This window comes from Dromaius novaehollandiae, chromosome 1 (assembly GCF_036370855.1).
Source record: "Dromaius novaehollandiae isolate bDroNov1 chromosome 1, bDroNov1.hap1, whole genome shotgun sequence".
NCBI lineage: Eukaryota > Metazoa > Chordata > Aves > Casuariiformes > Dromaiidae > Dromaius > Dromaius novaehollandiae.
This window is the reverse complement of record NC_088098.1, coordinates 125323962-125345569: the sequence shown is the minus strand read 5'-3', so window position 1 is coordinate 125345569 and position 21608 is coordinate 125323962. Positions and strand designations below refer to the sequence as shown.

Sequence of the window (21608 nt, the reverse complement as noted above, 5' to 3'; positions counted from 1 at the left end):
ATACAGAGAGTCATGCTGTTAAAGCGCAGCAGTCAAACAGCACTGTTTCCCAAGTTCATAATGTTTGTGGAGACATACTTTAATCTTAAAAGCATTCCCCAACAAGTTAAATCTTAAGCACGGTGCTGCACACTGAAAGCCAGAGCACTCACTGCTGTCACAGTACCTTAGGAAAAGCCCCACATTTTTTAAGTCAGTGCAATTTAACCTAAACATGAAACTCAACTATATTACTATTATGAGGATTACGGAATAGTTCCAACTACAATCTAGATACCATATACAGTTAATACAACTTAATTACACACTAATTCCTTGAAATATGCTCTTGCCTTAAAAACATTTGAAATTCTATGAATACATGCAAAAACTATAACCATTTGATCTAAAATAAGACCCAGGAAACAACAATTACTGAAATGACACCTTTGTCAGTTCAATCATAAATCTGAGAAAGTGATACAAATAGTTATGCTCCTGGTGTTGCACTGTATCCACTATTTTTCATACAGAACATTTTTGCTTTAAAATGTACTCTAGAATAACTTTCAACTAATAGATGAAACCTTAACACATGTTTAGGGACTAAAACTATAGCTCTTGAAAGAAAAAGCTTCTAGTTATATGAAGCTCTGTCTTGTCTCAGTATTTGTTATTAGAACAAGTTTGTACAGTGAAAATTACAAAGACTGCAGCAAACAAGTAAACTCGGTTACATATTTGCAGTCTCATTGAAGGCAACCTGCAGGACCCACCAATGTGTAAATAAGCACAATAAGTAATTTAAACTTTTGCAGGTTGAAACAAACAAAAAAAACCCAAATCAACCAAAAAAACACCCCTTCACTCAGCTCCTTGTCGGAGTTTGCAGGGCTCACAAAAAGCTTCCCTCCGCCTTTGCTTTTTCTTTTAAGAGAAGTCTTTAACACAGCTAGGAGTATCACAGTATGTGGAGTCACCACAGCACTTTCAGTGAAGTACATGGACAACCAGATCCCCTGTAACAATGAAAATCTACAAATAGCTCAAATGCCACAGCTGGGTAAAACATCTGGCTACTCAGAAAGCTAGACTGACCATATGAAAAATAGAAATTAAAATTGCACTTGTAAATATGCAAGATCATTTATTTGGAAGAAACGATAGTGTTGTTGGGCAGTAGGAAATGCTTCCTCGATCTAGTAGCATTTTCCTTGAGAATTAATTTAGGATAATATGCTTCACAGCTTAAGCCCTTAAGAGAAGTGGTATATAAATGAATAATACTTACTACTCTTTCCATATTGTTAGGTTGGGAATGTCATTTCAAAACTATGTCAAGTCTGTTTGTTTGCTTTTTCCTCTCCTTAATATGGGGTGATAAAGCAGTGAGGAAACACCTCCAACCTCCATTTTGTTTAAATGCTGAAGTTCTCAGTGGGGCCTTTTTCATACAGTGCACTTACCTGCCCATAAGCACAAACAGAAATTTCTCTTGCATATCAGAAAGCTGCTTTTAGGCACAGGAATGTTCAGACCGCCTTGAATCCAGACTAGTAGCCAGCATGATATATGGTCTTTTTCAGACACCCTTATATCACCTTGTATCATGCTTGTATCAGTTGTAAAATACCAGTCTAACAGTGAAAGACAGAAATACAAAATCTTTTCAAATGAGTAGCAGCAACTTTTATAGATTACCAGTGTTTTTACTCTAGTGGATTAGTTTCATACTTTAGAAATAGAAACTGTGTAATCATCTGTCAGACACAAAGCCTGACTAGTATTATATTAACACTGACTGGTCCAAAAACACTCACAAAAGCAGGTTCAAGGCTGAAATTTGCAGTGGACACTACCCAAGAGAATACGTCCTATGACAACAACTTCCAAAAAAAAAAAAACCAACAAAAAAACCCAAAACAAAACAAAACACCCAAAACCCACCCAACAAAAACCCCACAGTTGCAGGGGCAGTAGCTAGCCCCAAATTCAGTAAGGCAGGCCAAAAAAGGATTTTTAAAATTAGTTGCAAACATCCTTCAGCTGAGCAGGGAGCAAACAGAACTCTCTGGGAAAGGAGTGAGGAGAGCAGCAGAATGCTACGCTTGCAGGAATCTGGAAAACCAACTTGAACTCAGTAAAACTTGGGACTACCGATGAATGCAAACAAACAAACAATAGTAATAACTCCTTAAGCTGGTAATTTTTCTTACACTATAACAAGCACCTTCAGTCAACACTAACAAAATTATCTACATCCAATTTAAAAAGTTAAATGTGAAGTTGTTTCTATGGTTATTTTCTTGGTTATCTTCAGCTTTCCTGGATCAGCCTCTCCAATTTCATGGCATACAGGTCAGGCCTCTATCTTACCTTCCTTTACAATATAACCATTAATCGCATCTATTTTTATAAAGTCTTCAATAACAAGAGGTCCATTTCAGATCAAAAAAGCAGGTGCTTCCTAATGCTATGCCTGCTTCTGGGATAGAATATATGTAGTTCTTAACAACAGTAGCTGAAGCACTGTTTTAAATAACGATGGTTATTTATACACTAAGGAAAATGGACAAACCATTTTCCTATGATTCAGAACCAATCAAAACCACTTAGTAAATTAAGAATTTTTGGGGGGGGGGGGGGGGCAGATTTTTTGTTTGTTTTTCAGTTAGGGGGCATGTGTGCATGAAAACAGGATTACATACAGAGATCGCCAAACAAGTGTAAATAGAAAAGATCTGGCCAGTGACTATAGTGGAGATAAATAAAGTTTAAGATTATACAACATCCAGTTTAAGATTTTTTAATCCAGTTTATTAAATATTGCTTTTTGGGGACATGTTTACAACAAGCCCAAATAATTTGTTTAAGGATTCAAAGCATTCATATTAAAATACAGCTTCAATATAAAGTTTGTCACAGTTTTACAGTATTCAAAATGACAGACCTGCCTTAAAAAAAGACTATTACACCAAAACATAAGAAAACCAAAAACAAACAAGTTTGGCATTTTCATAATCTTTATAGTATAAAACAGAATATTAAATCTATTACCAGCAAGCTGATACTTCAATCTATTACCTAGTCTGAAGTGTCTCCCATTAAAACACACTATACAACAGCACTATACAAAAGTCGTGGTGATACTCATTTGATGAAAGTGCATCCCTGAAAGTTTACCAGTTTATTATATTTAGCTCTTAAAAAATTAAAACGTCCTCTTTTAACTGAAGGCTTATTTCAGACAGATTTTTTTTTTTTTGCTGTTTTGTCTCATTTTTCAGCCTTCTTTTAAAAGTGTCTATGGACGCCCACCAGGGGGCAGCGTAAGATTAACCATCAAATCACGAACTGCTGCAAATATTGTGCATTCACCTAGAACAGGGAAAAAAGACATATTAGCACAACGCAGAACATAAATTCAACAGTCAGGGGTTAATTCTAACAAGTACACAAACAAGTGTGCCACTCAGACCCCCTCCATACTGGGACTCACCCTGTGCCTGCTGATGCATTTTAAAAGAACAGCTAACACTGAGATTATAGCCTAACATGGGAAGGGGCTCACAATAAAACAGTAATTGCAACTTGCAAATTCCAGTTACCTCCAAAGAAGTCAGGATTTGTAATGATTTTAACTGAAGTAACACTTGCTTTCTCAGCAGGAAGTCTCTCATTGTTCACAAAATTGCAAGAAACCACTGACAGCAGCTCTTAACTTTTAATAGCTTTAGAGAATGTCATGAATCCATCACAGGATTTATCATACAGGATTATGATCCATATTTTTCTCTATGTTGTTAATAAAAAGCACTACATCTTATCAAAAAGGTTTTCCAAGTTCTACTTGTACTGATTAAGAGCAGAATCTAAACATTTCAAAAGACCTGCGTCTGGAACAGAGCTGGAAGATGTTTTCTTGTCCTAAGCCTAGATTTAAAACAATTTCTGACTTCTGTCCAGTCTTTGAGTTAAAATCTTTTTCTTTCAGCTGAATTGCCCTGGTTCTTGCCTTGACTTGTACACTATAAAAAAATGCAAGAAAAAGAAAAGAACTGTTTCAACCTGCTGAAGTCTGATACAAAGATCAATCACAGCTGTTTCAAGTTTTAACAGTGGCTTTTTTTTTGACAAAGATACAGATATTCTGAAATAGTTTGAAAAATTAAAACCACTACATGGTTTAATTAGCCCAACAAAAGGTGAAAAATTAGGCAGCTGTAACTTTGATCTACTGTTTTGTGATAAGAGAATACAGTTAATTCCCACTATCGTACCCTGTCACTGTGGGCTGCATTTCTCCTGCATATTTTTAGAAACATCAATTAGAAGACACTGAATTTTATTGCTGCGGAGCAACAGTGTGAGCTACGTGATAAAAGCAGAGCATGTTGGGATGCATTAATCCTAACTGCCAAACTAGTGATTCCCAAGATTATTTTGGGCAATTCATAATCAAATCAAAGCTCATATTCAGCTACGAATCTGGGTTAAATGCCATCCACAGCATCACTGAAAACCCGACACTGAGGAACGCTTAGAAGTCAAGTGTTTTAGAAAACACCACACAAGTCCCCTAAGCTCCTCTCTAAAGGTCCCCCCCGCCTCTTGCAGGGACTTTCTTTCCTTGCCAGACTGAGGTCTCCTACACAATGCAGGTTGTAGACTTACAGCCTAAGTTAACCCTGTTATTCCAGGGCACTGATTCCTTCAGGGATTTTGCCATTTCTCAGTTCGCATAACTACTGAAAAAAGTATTCCCCCCTCCCCATGGAGGCATGGGTAAAATGCTCTCAGAAAGACAGTATATTCACAAAGAGTCAAAGTTTTACTGTTAAACACAGCTTAACGTGTTTGCCCACAGATCTCAAAATAAAACTCTTCCAGAAGAACTTACTTTTCAGTTACTAACATTTTATTAAGAGGAAAATTAGGCTTAATACAAAATAACTTTCTCACAAAGAGAGAAAGGTAAAAAAAAAAAAAAAAAAAAAAAGATACAGCCAAAATGAGGCAACACTGATTATGAGTTACAACAAAAGTGCCAGTATATCAAACGTGCACGGTGGGAAGCCCTGGTCCTTTCTGACTGAAACGATGAAGAATTCACTTAATCAAACAAACTGCAGTGAATACAGTAGAAGAGCTAACACACAGGTAGGAAGATCCTGGATACAGCAGCAACAGCATCATAAGAGAAAGGATGCGCATCTGCAATCTCCCACGTACTGCTGTTGTAAAAGGAGAAGTCTCCTGGTTATTTACTCTTATTTCTTACAGAGAATTTTCTTAAGGTGGCTCTCCTACACCTTACAACAGCAAAGTAAAGAAGGTATCGTATATTCTTCTACTAGATATAAAAGTTTAGACAATAAGAACATGGGAAATTTTAAAACATCCTCAGGGAAGACTTTTCTTTTTTTAAAAAAAGGATCAATACAGACACATCCTTTCTATTAGAAATTGGAGGAAAGACTACCAAAAGTGTCCTTTGCTCATGCTCAGCCAGCTATATTCTTCTTTGCCTGGATAATGTCCTGCTTGGGGCCACAAGCTCTTTCTATATGGACTTTTTCTTGTCTGTGTTGTGCTCCCCATACCTGCACTCCTAAATTTCATCAAGACTTGTGAGAGACAAAAAACTGTCTGCCCTCATCTGCCTACTGATCACAAGAAGACATCTCACCTGGGATACTCCAGAGTAGCTCTGACAATTACTCCCTATGCTGTGACATTTTGTGGAGGGTTTACCTTAAAACACAAAAGCAAAACTAGTGTCTACCACTCCCCACGAGAACTAAGTGGGGAAACTCTTTCCAAAAGAAACACTAGAAGTTTATTCAATGTATTGTGAAATAAAAGTGCTATACAACGAATGGTTCTAGCCTATCATACACAGAACTCTTATAGGTAAGCCCACACCCTCTTCAAGGCTCTCTCTCTCATATTTACCTACACTACGTGTTAAACAGAAAATGCATGTTTAATATTAATCTCATCACATTTTTAGAAGTGTATGCATATCCACACCAATTTAAGATAAACATTACTTATGTTCTAGCACGCCAAATAAACCATCAAGCATAGTAAAAGTTGCACAACAAGATGAATAAATATACAGAACAAAAGTAGAATTCAACCTCTGGATTCACGACTGATCTATTCACTCAGTTATACGGAAAGAGACTGTTCTTCAGCATGCAACTACAGCAGAACTGAAAGTTTTTGTTCTTACGAGCCATTTGTGTACTAGGTTCCCAAACCATCACTTGTAGACGACATGCTGCCCAAAGAACCTGCTAGTATTATTCAGCGTGGCCAGACATTAACTACATGAAGAGTAAGACCAACAGGAGGGAAGCAAAGAACAACGCTGCTCACAGTGCATCATCTACGGGCCAGTGAACATTCAGAACAATCTATTTAGCTCAAACACTTCACAGCACATTCAGTTGACAGAGCTGTATGCGCCTCTGTTAGTGTACACACTGACAGAAGTGCATACAATTACTCCAATTACTTTTTATCATTCACAGTACATGGACAAGTTTTGACAATTATTTTAACATCCCTTTATTCTACTGTTAAGATCAATAACTTTATAGTTAACCATGAAAACTGATACTTAACCACAGCGCATTTATTGTGATTCATTCTGGGCCCATTTGTTAAAATGTTATGACTGCTACTGTGCAAGAGTTAGGCCAACAATAGGTGCATTCGATCCCTGTGGCAAAACAGGGAAATCCAGTTTGTATCACTGTAACCCTCTGGCATAAATGTCTGCTGCACTGCCAGTACTAGCTATTAAGTTATCTATCGCCTGTCACAACAGGACTTTGTGATCACTAAGGACATAGAAATCAAGAAGAATTCAGATTTAGAGATTTAGTTTTACACTGGTGATTTGTCACAGATGTCTGGGTGGACAGAATATATCTATTGGACATGTACAGTACCTGGTCGTGGTGAATTCAGTTCAGCAAACCTCTTTAGAATATTGCTAACCATCATTGGAGCAGCAACAGAAGAGTTCTGTTGCCTGGGAATGTCAGCCTGTTGAGTTGTACCCGAAGCCATATCATAAATAATTGGGACAATAATACTAACAGCTTCCTGCGGGACTGCGGTTTTCTGTGTTAGCTGAAGCTGTGGGCAAAGCAAAAAAAAAAAAAAAAAAAAAAAAAAAAAAAAAAAAAAAAAAAAGCATTAAGTTGAACTAGGTACTTCAGCACAACTTCTAACATAGTTAAACACTCCAGACCTACAGACTGCAGGCCTTTCCACCTTCCTCAGTTTTCAGACATCAGTTCTGCAACACGTAAGTTTTCACCCAGTTGTAAACTATTTTACTCTTGAACATCCCTCAGAGATCACAACAATACGGATTTGTTCTACCCATCTCCATTCCTACTTTCCTTTCCCAGCACCACTTGTGTATCACTTTATATAAGGAGTAAGTGCCTCAAATAGCCAGCCAGCCAGCCGCCCACGCACCCACCCGCCCGCTCCCCCGCCCCTCACCCAATTTGGGCATACAAAGACGATTCCCACAGGCCACAAAGAACTGAACTTTAGGATATACAGCTAATGTCTCTAAAAAGAGCACAAAAGGAAAAACCACACAAGTTACATAAGAGCTGCTGTGATTTTTATAGAAAAGGGAATAGGGATACTCACTGAACTTGCTACAGAAGAGGCATGCAACCCTAGGCTTCCACACAGCAGAATGTTTTTAGCTACTACAGTTATCAGACATGGCATGCACGTGTTTTGCCACTAACCGGTGATCATTTCGAATACATGCAGCCCACAGAAATTTTAAAACAGATAAGTGACTTACAAAAAACAACATTTTGGACTTCAGCACAACAGCAGGTGTTCCTGGAGGCGCAATTGGCGGTGCACTGGGAGGAATTGTTAAACAAAACTGCACATTCCATTTCAGTTGACTTGCCTGATCAGGGAACTGTTTCAAGAGAGCACCACAGAGAAAGAATTGCACAAGCCTCACATCAGTGACATACATGTCTATGAACTAGGGAACTGTTAATTCTAGCTAAACTTACAGATGTTCCCAGGTTTAGCACAAGTCAGAATAAGTCTGAGAGAACTGAACATATAAGCAAGAACATATTCAGGAAGGTTCTACCCAGGCTACTCAAATGCCTGTCACGCAGAAGCATGCCTGCGGTTTCTCAAGATCATCAGTTTAGGGGAGAAATTTGGGGAGTTGCCAGGAGAGCTTACAGTAAATTTAAAACTTTTCCATTAATGCTGACTAGCATATATATAAGTTGAGAGTAATTTGTGTGTTTATAGATAAAGATAGCACCTACTTTTTCAATACAGTAATTGAAGTTGAGTGAACGAAACAGAACAGTTAACTTACCAGCTCAAGTTTCATGATGTGTACACAGTCCCTGAGGATGTGTGTTGGAGCCCCTAGTAATTTTGTGAAGGCTATTAGGGTGTTTGCTTTAAAAGGTGGTCCTGCAACCTAGAGTGGTAAGACACCAATTAGTATAGCCTATTTAGGCAAAGCTGTATCATTTAATATCATAATCAGCATGCCTAGCTGTTAATCTTTTACTTTGCAGCCCTTACATATCACTATACCCAAGTCAGCAGAACCATTCGAAACAACCACAGATTAAAAGCAATACCCCAAAATTTGAACATCAGTAATCTGAGTACATACTCTTGTTTCAAAGAACTTCTCCAAAACCTGTAACTCCTCTGATTTCCATTGTCCTGTATTTTCAGGTGTTACTTTTAGTTGCAAGGTCTGGTTGGTTTTAGGATTGAGAGCAACCCTGCACTTCAGTGCCTCTGTCTTGAACATAATTACACCCGGTTCATTGGAGTTTATTAGTTGTAGCTGTATGACAGAAGTATCACATTTTATTAGTCATTCACTAAACAGCATGAATACACACACATTCACTCCCAAGATTCTAGAGATTAATCTGTCCTCTCTCCAAATAGAAAGTATTCAGCCACACAGAAACATGTGATATTTATATAGGGGTCAAAATTGCCTCGAGAATGAAGCTTATGCAAGATTCATCTTCCTTCTCTGTTCCTGAATCAATGCCAAAGTGAAGAGGTACATATTTTCTGTCCCAAAACCTAAAGCAACATTCAGGGCAGAGTACTTTGGTTATTGCCAGCTGATAACTAATTTTTTGGGCGTTCCTACCAAGTAGCAGCATCCACAGTAACCCTATGGCTACTTCTAGTTATTTTACAACTAACATGCTGAACTCACAGAAGCCACAGCATCAGAAAATATGGTCGCTGTCTTGCTATTTTATCAGTTATCATATTTCACCTGACCAAATAGGTTTTCCACTCCTTATTTCTGTTGAAGAGGAGCAAACTAAATGCTTTTTTAAAATTCTGACACTTGAGACAGCAAGATTCAGAAATATACCATAGCAAGTCAAACAGCAATAAGGCTAGAATTTAAGACGTGTCTCCAAACTAGGTGCTAAAATTTACGTTCCATCTAGGAAAATGGAAACACTAACTAGCCCCAACAATATTCTGAACTGTTTCCCGATTTTACTGTTGGCAACTCTAAAAGAGGAGGTAAGTTATATTTGACGCAATTTGGTTTTGCATCTGATTTGAGAGACACGGCATATAGAAACATGAAAAAGAACAGTGTAGAGTCATACTTGTAGGTCAATGCTAGAAGTTAAACCGTACCGTTTCCTGTTGAATGATCCTCTGAAGATGTCTCCTCATAATAACTGATCCAAGGAATCGCTCAAGAGGAGAACAAAGATAGCTGCCAGCTAGTCCCGGCACAAGCCCAGGGGTAGGAGAGGGCAACAGTAGAATATTCAAGGCACTGTGAGTGAGGATTGTGGGTATGGATGCAGCCCAAGACCGTTGAGGTAGTTTACGAGGTGGAGGCATGCTAGTCGGCATTGTTTGGGAACCTATTGGTATAGAAAAAATACCTACAGTAAGCATTGTTTTAAGCTGAAACGTAAGATATGTGTTCACTTTATTTGCTGCCACTGTATAAGCAATAAGCTTTCTGTGCCAAAGTTTAATCTTTCTCATTTAAGAATCTGGCTGCCCTAGGGATGGGGCTTCAACAAAGCAAAGTCAAGGAATAAGAGCTTTTACCCTCCACCCATGCCAAGAGTCTCAATAACATCCAGTTCTATTCCCATCTCTTTCTTCAGCATGCCAGCAGATACAAAGTTTGTGAACTGAATAAAATGTAAAGACAGCTAAATCAGTCTTGCAAGAGCAGCATTACAGCTCTATAAAGTAAAAAGTTACTTTCTGGATAGGCAAATATGCCTAGCATTGCTTTCATTCTGAAGGATTTTTTTTCACGTTCAGAGAGCTCAATAGTTTAAGACTGATTTCTACAGTTCAACAAGAGACATGAATCCTGTTGAAATTTACACTCTGTGACTTAACTTGTTCTCCAATTTATTATAAAAAAGCTGACTAGGCCAGAATGAAGGCATCATTTCCTTAGATATTTCACTGCACAAAAGCAGTAAGGATTGTTAGGCCAAGACACAGAACTACCAAAAAGACAGGACTAGAAATGTTAAACACGAGTGTTTCACAGTCATAATACTGTTAACGTGACCTACTTGTTCCAGCTCGTGGGGAATGAGAGGCATCTGGGATGGGTGAATGAAGGGAAGGGTTGGCTGGTGACATTCCAGGCATTCGTGCTGCTGGTGAGGGACCAGAGACCTGGGGAGATCCTGGCCAGTTCCCTGCACGCTGACTGGGTGACATCATTGTGTACGGTGAGCTTGGGTCTATGGTACCTAAAGATGTTACAAGACCATCATCATCTTTAAAAAAAAATAAAGGTTTTCTAATCTAGAAATTTTAAAAAATGCTTGCCAAAATCTTTAAAATACTAACAGAAATATCTGCAATCTTTTAGAATACCTTTTACAACCATATAAAAAAAGTGTAAAAATAAGTGTGTGGGCTGGGGGTGTGTGAAATCAAGACTTCAGTTCAAGTGTTTCCTGGTTATATTTTTTCAAAACACCTATTTAGCACTGAACTAAAAAGAGCTCTTCCCTATGGACTGGGTCTTCTACTGCTCCTTAGTGAATGAGAGCCTCAGCTAAACTGTTCTTTAGCTACTGAATATCAAGATAAGTTATATTTGCAGAAGTACCTTTGCATTACTACTCCCTTATAAAGATTGATCAGAGGAAGGTTCTTAAACAGTCTGTTGTATATCTATCTCACTTTGTTATCTTGTCAACTGTAATGGTGTGCTAAAGTTCTGATCTGAATTGTTCATTTATTGTGATCTATGGAGCAGTTTCCGATGCACGCAATTACAACACAATTGTTCTCGTAGTTTTCAAAATAAAGGAAAGGAGTGAAGGACATTTTGCTTGCATATATATATGTTAAACTAGCAGGACTTTTTCAAACTGCAAGCATTTGAATTTCTAATCTGTTCCGGTTGTTTTTACAGGAAACGTAAACAGTGAAAATAAAGTACCTAATCTAACAGGAGACTGCTCATTTAAAAGATGCAGACAACTAAGAAGCTGCAGCCACTGTTTAATTGCAAGTCCACATAGGATTTCCCCAAATTAGTAAGCAGGAAAAAGCGTGACTGATACTCAGCTTTTAAAATGTTAGAAACACCTTCACATGCCATGCAGTTACTTTTAACTACTGTTAACAAGTACACTCACATCTACAAAAGCAGCTACTTAAGCCAATAAATATTAATTTTTCCCAATTAAGTCAAGTCTGCTCAGAAAAGCTCAATTTTCAGTGGCAAATTTGCTCTCCCTGTCACCATATACCAGTAAAAGAACTCACCATGTGGGCTGGCAAAGTTAGCTGTTTGTCCCATTGTGATTCCAAGGGAAGAAGGTGAAGGAGTTGGACCAAATGACGCTGGTGATGGTGCTCTTAAAGCTCCACTAGGTGAGCTTGCAGCATGCAGATTTCCTAATCAAAGATGTCAAGTCACTTATCACACACATTTCCCATTTCTCTGTTATAAAGTTTTCTGCTACCTGTTACAGTTATCTCCTTGTTAGGGAAATGGCAAACAAGATGCACTAGAATCCCCTCTTGCACTCAAAGGCTGCATTTTCTACATGCGTGAGGATTATATTCTCCAGATTGATTCAGCACATAAAGCAAGCTTTTCAAGATACTCAGCTTGCAGAATGGCATTCTCTCCCTCCCCACCCAACCCTTCCCCAGATTTAGATATTATTTGTTTTTGCACTATAAAGGCTAGGAGTAGAAAGCTGAGCTTTCATGATGAAAAGCTTTTCTGAAGAAACAGGTATTAAATGAACAGGCTTTGATAAGCCTTAAACCTTTTTATAAGCCTTAGAACAGTCCCAATATTCCCTTCGTGCTGAGGTAAAACATTACATAGCTAAAAAATGACAGTTTAGCTGCGTGTATTGTTTGGTTTCAAAATGCACTTTCCAAATTATGCATGGCAGGACTTTCCTATTTTTCACATTGTAAGATGCATTACCTTGGTTAACTTGGAGCTAAGCACAGATCAAATAAGAAAAGTACACACACGAAAAGCATCTGTGCATTGCCAGCACATGATTAGCACACAAACTCTCGGCCGTCTTACCTGGTGACTGCGTGTGCATCATGGATGGAGATGGCGTCACTGTGTTGTGATAGGAGGTGGGTGGAGAAGTAAGAGGATATGCTCCCGATGCTCCCGCCTGTTTTGCAAATGGCTGGAAGCATCAACACAGGACAATGAAAATTGTTTATCATTTTGTACTAAAAGTATGTACAGCAGAATACTAATGCAAGCTCAGTCCCTACCTATGAGGTCTGACAGGTTCATCAACATTTTATTTTCTATACCACCTTGTTCAGAGCTCACCATTATTTTTTCAATTTTTTTAAATTTAAAGATATGGTTCTTCCAACCCTATAAACACAGACCTTATACCTCTGTACCTCATTACTCTTCATCTGGCACCTTATACAGAAAAGCCTTCTGCACCCTCTTCCCTGCCCCAGTATCTTCCTTCTTAAACCATAGTTTTTCCCCTTCAATCCTTTGCTTCTAAGGCAGCAAGTCACAAGTGACCCTCCAAAGCTGCTGCTGATATGCTATGTACTCCCCATGCTGCAATGAGAAGTGATCAAATTAATACATTTCCCATCAAGGGCAATTCTGGAATAGAGCAGTTTTATATTCCCCCTTCACTTTTTACTGCCAATCCTTTCAGAAGGTAAGTTCTTAAAAACCTATAGTTGCGGAAGATGATCAACACTTCTTATCCTGCCTGGATGTTACCTGTTGTTGTGCTTGCTGCGGTGGTTGCTGGGGTTGGAGCTGCGCTATCAATGAATCCATCATGTCACCTCCAATAGGAGAAGGTGGATTATCATCTTCATTTACAGATCGTCTTCGTGCATCCTGATTGCTGTCAACAAACATGTTCAGGAATGTCTGTGGATAAATCAGTTTTTTTAGTGAACACCTTCCCTAAATAAATTTTATTATATAATTAAGCATAGTATTTGTTCAGGTTTAATACTACCTTTACCAGCCACAGCACAAACAGTTGGTTCCAGAGACCTACCTACTAGTCATATACCATATTAATAGCTTAAAAATATATATATATCAATCCATAAACATAGCTTTTCAGTGGATGTTTAAGGTTATGCCCTCCAATCTTTTCTCCATTTTTATTTTAGAAGTCTTCTATAACCATCAAACAAGAAACCTTGATCATTAACATGAAATATGTCTAATTATCTAAAGCAGCAACAATTATTTTTCTTAAAAAATAATGAACTATCTGCACTTGGAAATAGCCTTTTCCATTCCTATACTTTGGCAGTTCTACAGCCATTCCAGAACAACTCATCAGTAGCTGTTGGCCTGTGGCACTACACCTAAAGCTGCCCTGATGGGTAAGAGTGCGCAGGTCACCTCCTCCCTAGCATTCTCTTGCACCCAAAGAGCAATTTACCAACCCTCTTGAACTATCTGCTCCTATACCTTTCTTTATACTTGCCACTGATATTTACACCCCTTTCCTCTTTCCTTAATTCTTCTGCTTGGAATTGTTGAGAAAAGCAGATTTTGAATAGAGTTATATGTTTAGCATTAGCTAAATGCAGTGCCAGAGAATAAATATTCAGTAAGAGTTAGGAAACTATTCTGTTTTATTAAGGGTCCATCTTCCAGTATTTCAGTAAGACTAGGACTGGTACAAGCTGCTGCCAGCTAAGGTGTTCTGTCAAAAAGGGCACAGATCCATTTTTCAGCAAGAATGAGCTAGCATCATATTTAAGATCAAAGCCACAGGTCTTGCCACACACCAGTGGAAATCATTTTAAGAAAAGTATCTAGAATCATCTGATACAGAACATCTCCTCATCTGTAACAGATAAGCACTGTCCCACCACAAAACCTGGGGAGAAAGAGTCACTTTTAATTCTGAAGAATTAGCCTAGCCTAGTCACAAAGCTTCAGTGAGTTTTGACAAAAGGAATGCCTAAAATGGTCTCTACGTTATTTTATTATGGAGTTAAAAAAATAAAATGACATTGGATGCTAGTTGTTTTAAAGAAAATGATTTAACTCTAATTAACAAATTACTTATAAATTGGAAAATTCATTTTCTGCTCAGGGTTTGGAAGTACTGCAACTCTTCACAAAATTTGTCAAATCCATGCTTCAAGTTAAGCTCACTTCTACTTACAACATGCCAGAAAACACAGAAACAGTCACCTTTAACCCAGGTGCAGGGTAAAAGCCTTCGACTATTTTGCTGTTGTCAAAGAGACTGTATGCTCCATCGCGTATCGCTACAACACCACGACTCCGGCAGTAGATGTCAATGCAGTACATATTCCTAAAAGCCAGCCTGATATGCGTGGGCGACTGTGGCAGAATTGAGAAACACTGATAGGCAGTGTTAGTGCGTTGAGTCAGACCCAGCATGGGCACAGTTGGAAGTTTGTTGATGGCATTTAATGGAGCCTGAGTGTCAAACAGAACCTGAGAGAGAACAGATAAAGAGGTCAAGTAGCTCATCTTTAAAGTAAAAGCCAGGGAAAACCTGAAAAGAGATACAAACTTCCAGAAGCCACTTTCTTCCAATTAGATCCATAAGCAATCATAACACACACGTAATTTTGAAAAGGTTTTCATCTGAATCCGGATCTCAGTTACCTTAAATGTTTTTTTAAAAATAGTTTACAAAATGTTACCTGTAACAGCTGCACCACGTTTGGTGTTTTATTAAACATCTCCTGGAGCTGGTGCAGAATTGTGTTGTGACAGTTACTGCAACCTGAGTTTGGGCCAACAGTTCCCAGTGAAATGTGGAACTTCTGGAGTATGGAATTCCACTGAATGCTGATCTGCAACATCAAGAACACAAAATGAACTTGGAAACTAGAACAACTAGGTTGTTATAACAAGAACGTTGTTCTGCTCTCACTTTTTTTTTGTTTTTTTCATCCGACCTCAAAAGAATCCTAACTCATCTTCATCAAAAGTTGTTGCAATTCTGAGCAAATGCTGCTGGCTTATATATAACTTTTACGTTTAGATAACTGGACTGTTGGCAACAGTAAAATTAGGCAGTTACTTTAGTATGTCAATCCAAAAAGTCTTTTCTGACAGAGATGACGAGAGTGGAAATTAAACTCAAGATGAGTCTTGCTGCAGAGAAGTGATTAATGAGTTGCTGCAGGTGGACTGATTTTGTCAACAGAAACAAGAACTGGACATGCTAATATATAAGGAAGTGACATGCAATATCCACAGAGCTACTCCTCCTACTTAGTAAGATTAAATTGTCACAATAAGATGTATAGAAATGCTCTTAAAAATTCAGCTTAGAATATAAATACAGAAAAGGCCTTTCAGGGTGCAAATTTCAAGTGGACCAGCTACTCTGCCTCAGTTGTACACAGAGTTATACTAAGTCTGTGATAAATGTGTGGTTGGTTCCTTCTCTACCCTGCATTTAATTCATTCAATCCAAGGGTATGAGCAAGTACACAGACAGTTGTCAAAGTAACCAAATATGCTTTAAATTCAAATGCTATGGAGTACAGCCAAACAGCAAGCTACTGTTCTGAATGATGGAACAGTGCTGCTACAAAATAATTAAGGACTGGCTCATTTGAAAGCACAATACTACATTGAAATCTTTGCTAGAATCCTTTCTTTTAGGGCAGCACTAAGCACGTACCTTGCACTTAGTCAGATCAAAAGCTCCACATATCCTAAGATGACAGCGACCAATAGCAACACTTAAGATAAGTTTGTTAGAGAGACTTGCATATAACCCTGGTACACCATACCAACTTTCACTCCATCAGCAGCTTCAGAAGCATACAGAAAAAGCACACAACTGTCCTTATGATTAGAGGCATATTGTACAAATCCTCCAATTGCAAACACCTAGGAATCTAGCAAATTAGTAATCTAGCACCCTTAGTATTTTCTACATTCATCAATATTAATTTTATAATAAAGTAATACAAAGAAATATTTTGTAGCTCAATTCTGAGAACTCTAAGCCTATCCATTCTGTTTTCAAACAAACATTTTAAGTGTGCTTAGGAGTTACTTACTGAGCTCCCCTTGGTGGTTCCATAACAAAGGATAAGTTTTCGATAATTGTAGACACGAACTTCTGAAAAAATGTTTAAGTGGTTCGGTACGTCTTTGAAGAGAGGAAGGAAAAGGGGTAGAGTGAGAAAGCTGTCATAATCTGTAAACATGTAATAAAAAGAATAATTAAAAAAAAAGAAAATCATTTTTATACCTGGTAAGGATCGTGCAAACTCCAGGACACATTCATACAGACGAGCAATACTGTTCCAGTCATTAAGGAACATCTCAACAACTTTGCGACCTCCAACTGGTTCAGACAACTGGTTTTCATATGTCAGGTAAACATGACGTGTTGGTCCTGCAGTGTTAGGAGAAAGGTAAAAACTGATTAAACTAGAGGTCCCCAAACTGTGGTTTACAGATTATGGTTGAAATGTGGTAAGTGACCTGGAAACATATTTAAATAGTAAGAATCTGCCATCTCAGCAGTCAAAAGTTTCATTCAGGTGCACAGTGGTTCATTAGAAGTCATGAGGGCTGTCCATTAACACAGAGATCGGAGCTACTGAATCAGATTAATGCAAGACACAAAGAAACAAAATTTACAAGACTTCCAACATAAAACTCACCTTGCTCCCTGGATGAAGTGCTATTAAGTGGACAATTTGCAAACACCAGCTCAGCCACCCATGTGCGATTATTTCTACCTTGTAATCGGAAAGTGCAATCAAGAAGAGATCGGTCTAGAGCCTTCTGTGTTTCCTCATTTACACCTTTATAGGGAGGAATTCTATTCATGAAGAAAAGAGGATATCAACTGTACACAGTGCAGCTCCAAAAGTGAAACAATTAATTTAACAATTCCTGAAGGACTTAAGTGAACCTGAGCATGAAAGAACGAACAAATTAATGGTAAAACCCAGAAACAGTTGGACTGCAGAAGAATAGTCAGGTATCTTGCTCCTCTTCACAAACTTGGAGGGGAGGGGGCACACATGGAGGGGGAGAGAGAGAAAGACAGAGAGAATGAATTATGAAAGCACCCTTAGTTAAGACCAACTTTTATATGGATTCAACACCTGCAAATTATAAACTGTTAAGGAATCAGCTGAATTGGATTGGCCTGGTCTCCTGATGTGTACGAACACATTGACATAAAGCTTTTATACAGAGAAACAAGCTAAAAGATGAAGATAAAGAAATCGTGACAACCTGAATTCATGCATCAGTTCGCCTCTTAGAACAAGTTCATTCAAAATGCAATGAACAACCTGGCAGTTATCTTAGTACCCACTAACTTATTCATATCCCAATGCAAGAATTCAGTTCAAAGGACAGACTAAATAAAGCTTAAATAAAAACACACCCAACTTTCAAACACCTGAGAGTTTATTCCAGAAATCTGATATACCACCTTTAAATTCAGCTCACAAGTTCTCAGGACTTCTCTGCTCCTATGCAAAGTTAGAAAGGTAGTGCCTGATACATTTAGGGTGATGCATTCATATCACATATTTCTGCAGTATAAAAGAAGTTATGCTGTTTAAATTCAAAAAGGTGCATTTTTTTTTTTAAACTAAGATAATCCGTTTTATTTGATAACATAAGCCAAAGTTTAACTAGTAGACTTAAGGTGGACTCTAGGGCATGTGAAAAGCTGGCTGGACTGCCAGGCAGAAAGCACTGTGGTCAACAGTTCTAAACCCAACTGGAGGCTGGTTATGGCTGGCATTTCTCAGGGGTTAACATCCCCTATATGGAGTAAGCAGACCTCTGATCTGATCTAAACTTGCAATTCCATGTTTGCGAATCATTGCACCATATCTTCCTTAGCACTGCTGAGACTTTAGGCCTGAGGACCGTCAGGAACTGTTCTCAGAGTTCCCTAGTTTAGGCTAATGAAGGAAACAAACCCAGTTTAGACTCTAGATCTATTCTTCTTTTCCCTTTCTTCAGTATCCCCCTTTTCTTCACTTGGGTGTTCAAGATCCATTAAAAAACAGAACAAGAAAACAATCCCCAAGATATTTTTAGTGCTGCTCTCCAAATTTATTCCTTTTTCTTTTAGGCATATATAGAATAATAAAATCAAGCATGGGAGCACATCCTCTTACTTTAATAAACGTATGGCATGGCTGAAGCCATCTCCTTCCACTTGTACTCCTTGGTGAGGAATGTCCATATTCGATAGCTAAGAATGAACAAGAAAAACATTATCCCAAGCAAAAAGTCAGGGAAAACAACTTTTTCTGGGCTAAGGGCAGCAGAGACATTTCTCATTCTGAACCACTGGAAAGCCAAAATCCAGACTCCACAAATTTGGTATAAAGTTTTCTTCCATCCCCTCCTCCCACAAGGGTCTCTTTCATTCTCTCCCTTCCCCCCAATTTGTCAAGCCTCTTCCACAGTGCCCAGTATTAGAGAACCAGCTGCAACACAACTAGAACAACCCAGTGTGAAGCATCAGCCACCCAGGCTCAGCAGGTCAAGGGAGCTATAAAGCGAACACGTCTACAACTTCTTCAAATAGTCACATCTAGATAAGGGAATATAATGGAAGGTGAGAAGTAGGGAAGGCAAAAACCGTGTTTAATACATACCTCCATACGAAGACCTATAAATGGCATATTTGTATCACACATGGCTACAATATGAGCTAGGACTTTATTGAAGGCACACATTTCTCCTGACCGTTTTGGTTTCTTAGGTTCTGTTGAACATGGATCACCAGATAACTAGAATTAAAATAAAGACAAACACACCTTTGAAGTAAGTATTTCAAAAAGATGTCAGAGAACAATTTCACTTATTCAAGTTTTAAATGAATTACACCCTGAGCACAAAGTCCTCTGAAGAAATGCTTTACTTCAGGACTAAAACAATTCATTTAAAGTAATATTATAGTCACCTCCTTCCTCAAAACAATATTTACACATCACCAAATTTCCATATGTAAGCTAGGTCAACCTGATCCCATAAAGCAAGTCTTTTTGGTCCCTTGAAGATTATGCCTACATGGCACAATGCATATCATGGAGATACCAGTGCTCTGCTTATACAAGTTAGCCTAGCTACCTCAGTGTTCTGCTTTGGGTCTTTAGACCAGCGGAGAAGGCCTGGCATGAATTAAAACACAGTAACTATTGCAAAATAGTTTCGCAGGATCTCTAGAAGCAGACCAGAGAACCAAGCTGCAATATATATTAAGACATCAGCCATATAATTTTTGAAACAATACTAAACCTGGTATTGACGCTCAGAACATGTTTAGCTTTCGTATTTTAGAACAAGCCTGGTTGCTTTTGAAGTGCCTACCTTGCGTTTGACACCACTTTTAATTTGTTTGCCACTTTTTGTGTCCAGTACTAGCTCTTCAATGTTTGGTTTGAACTGCTGTAGTAAGAGTGCAGTAGCAGGGCTGTCATCTCCTTCAGCATAGCTCACAGAGAGAAAATGGTATTTGTATTCTAGTTCTGTAGGGTTGCCAGGAACATCAGACATTTCCACAACCTGCATTTAAACAAAGCAACTAATTGAGAAGACCCTCAAGTTAAGATTAAGTGTATCTCAGTTCCTGTCTGACACCTCCCCCTCCCTATGTTTGCTGAGTAACAAACTTATGTTCCCTCCTTCTGCATGAGCCTGACAGCTTAACAAACCTATTGAGTGAGAGAAGAGAGGCAGAGGGGATAGTCAAGGCTTATAGCAATCAGCTGGTTCCTAACACTAGAGTTAACAGTACAAACTGGCTTGTATATCCATATTTGGGAACAAAAGATAAGAAGCATTTCTCCATTACTTACAATGTAGTATTGTGGAAGCCGGGTGAGTTTGATGAACAATTTGTGTTTGGAAAGATTTCCCACTGGATGGCTAGCATAATTAGCCAGCTGAAGAGTTTCACTGCTCACTGTAGGCAGATGTTTTATAGACTGTTTGCAACGTTGCTGTCCAAGCCAGAACCTTGCATTGAAAGAAAGGCATTAGTACCCTGCGACTGTATACTGCTTTCTGGAGCACTAGTGTCAGATTATGAGTCAGTCATATTCTAAATTAACATTTATCACTGTTGCACAAGTTGTACACAGAATATTACACAGAAGATTTCAGGGCTTTACCTTTCTGTGTCACTGTCTTTACTAATTGTCATCAGCTTGGGAAACAGCCATTAGAAAATCTTTGCTCCCATATGCTGGTAAGCAATACAGTACAAAGGTCAAAGCTGGATTAAGGTCACTCTCAATTATGTTATAAATGAACTCATTTGCCTGAATAAGTTTGGAAATGCAGAACCACATGCAAGACAGCAAATTTATTCTGATGTTTGGAACCAAGCATCATTATATTCCAATGGATTTTGGCTACAGTGATAAGACCACAAAGCCTACCCAGGCTTGAAGGGGGTTCAGAAATACACAGCTTAGTTTTCAGTCAAACTTCCACTGAAAACAGTAGTGGAAGGTATGGGTGCTCAGCACCTCTCAGGCAAGACTCGTTTATTCTTATAGATACATTTTAGATATATTTGTCCTAAAATACATTTCAGGGGACTGTATAGCTGCTTCAAGAACTGCAGCACTACCCAAACTATCAACTAGATGTCATTTGTAACAAAGGGAAGTTGATTAGTTTCTCCGGGGTGCCAGTGCTTCATTCATCATCATGCTTCTTTTAGAAGCAAAATTCCTCAAGTAGAGGTTTCACCCTGAGATTTGGTCAGAGTATTCAGAATTTCCAAAAAGACAGAGCAGATGGAACTTAAGCTTTCACACAGATGTAAACTGTATTTGTATTATTTGCTACAACCACTAACAGGAGCCAAATGTACCTTGCATTAAATACTAGTGGGCGTCTAAATCTCAGGGCTTCAAGGAGGCAAGATCAGAAGTTTAAACCAGCAAGGGTTGAAGCATTAAAAAGAAAAATGGCTATTAATTTAAATCATCTTAGGCCACTTCCTGGGTTTCCCCTAGCATTATGAGAAGGGAGGTCCTTCTTGCAGAGAAACGAGCAGTGTTCAGCT

At 38.5% G+C, this 21608-nt stretch overlaps 1 protein-coding gene across 1 annotated transcript in view; it reads right to left on the bottom strand.

The window, feature by feature from the left end:
- Positions 1-2769: 2769 nt before the first annotated feature.
- MED14 (mediator complex subunit 14) overlaps positions 2770-21608 on the bottom strand; it is a 35745-nt gene continuing 16906 nt past the window's right edge. Inside the window, exons 13-31 of the mRNA XM_026115712.2 lie at positions 20389-20548; positions 19901-20095; positions 19186-19320; positions 18700-18776; positions 17215-17375; positions 16797-16943; positions 16603-16694; positions 15226-15378; positions 14744-15013; positions 13295-13450; positions 12611-12722; positions 11824-11955; positions 10611-10793; positions 9697-9932; positions 8684-8863; positions 8375-8482; positions 7826-7951; positions 6942-7131; positions 2770-3357 (exon numbers count right to left, since the gene is read on the bottom strand). Coding sequence (XP_025971497.1) covers positions 3284-3357; positions 6942-7131; positions 7826-7951; positions 8375-8482; positions 8684-8863; positions 9697-9932; positions 10611-10793; positions 11824-11955; positions 12611-12722; positions 13295-13450; positions 14744-15013; positions 15226-15378; positions 16603-16694; positions 16797-16943; positions 17215-17375; positions 18700-18776; positions 19186-19320; positions 19901-20095; positions 20389-20548 — 2887 coding nt within the window. The 3' untranslated portion in view covers positions 2770-3283. The remainder of the gene's footprint in view (positions 3358-6941; positions 7132-7825; positions 7952-8374; positions 8483-8683; positions 8864-9696; positions 9933-10610; positions 10794-11823; positions 11956-12610; positions 12723-13294; positions 13451-14743; positions 15014-15225; positions 15379-16602; positions 16695-16796; positions 16944-17214; positions 17376-18699; positions 18777-19185; positions 19321-19900; positions 20096-20388; positions 20549-21608) is intronic.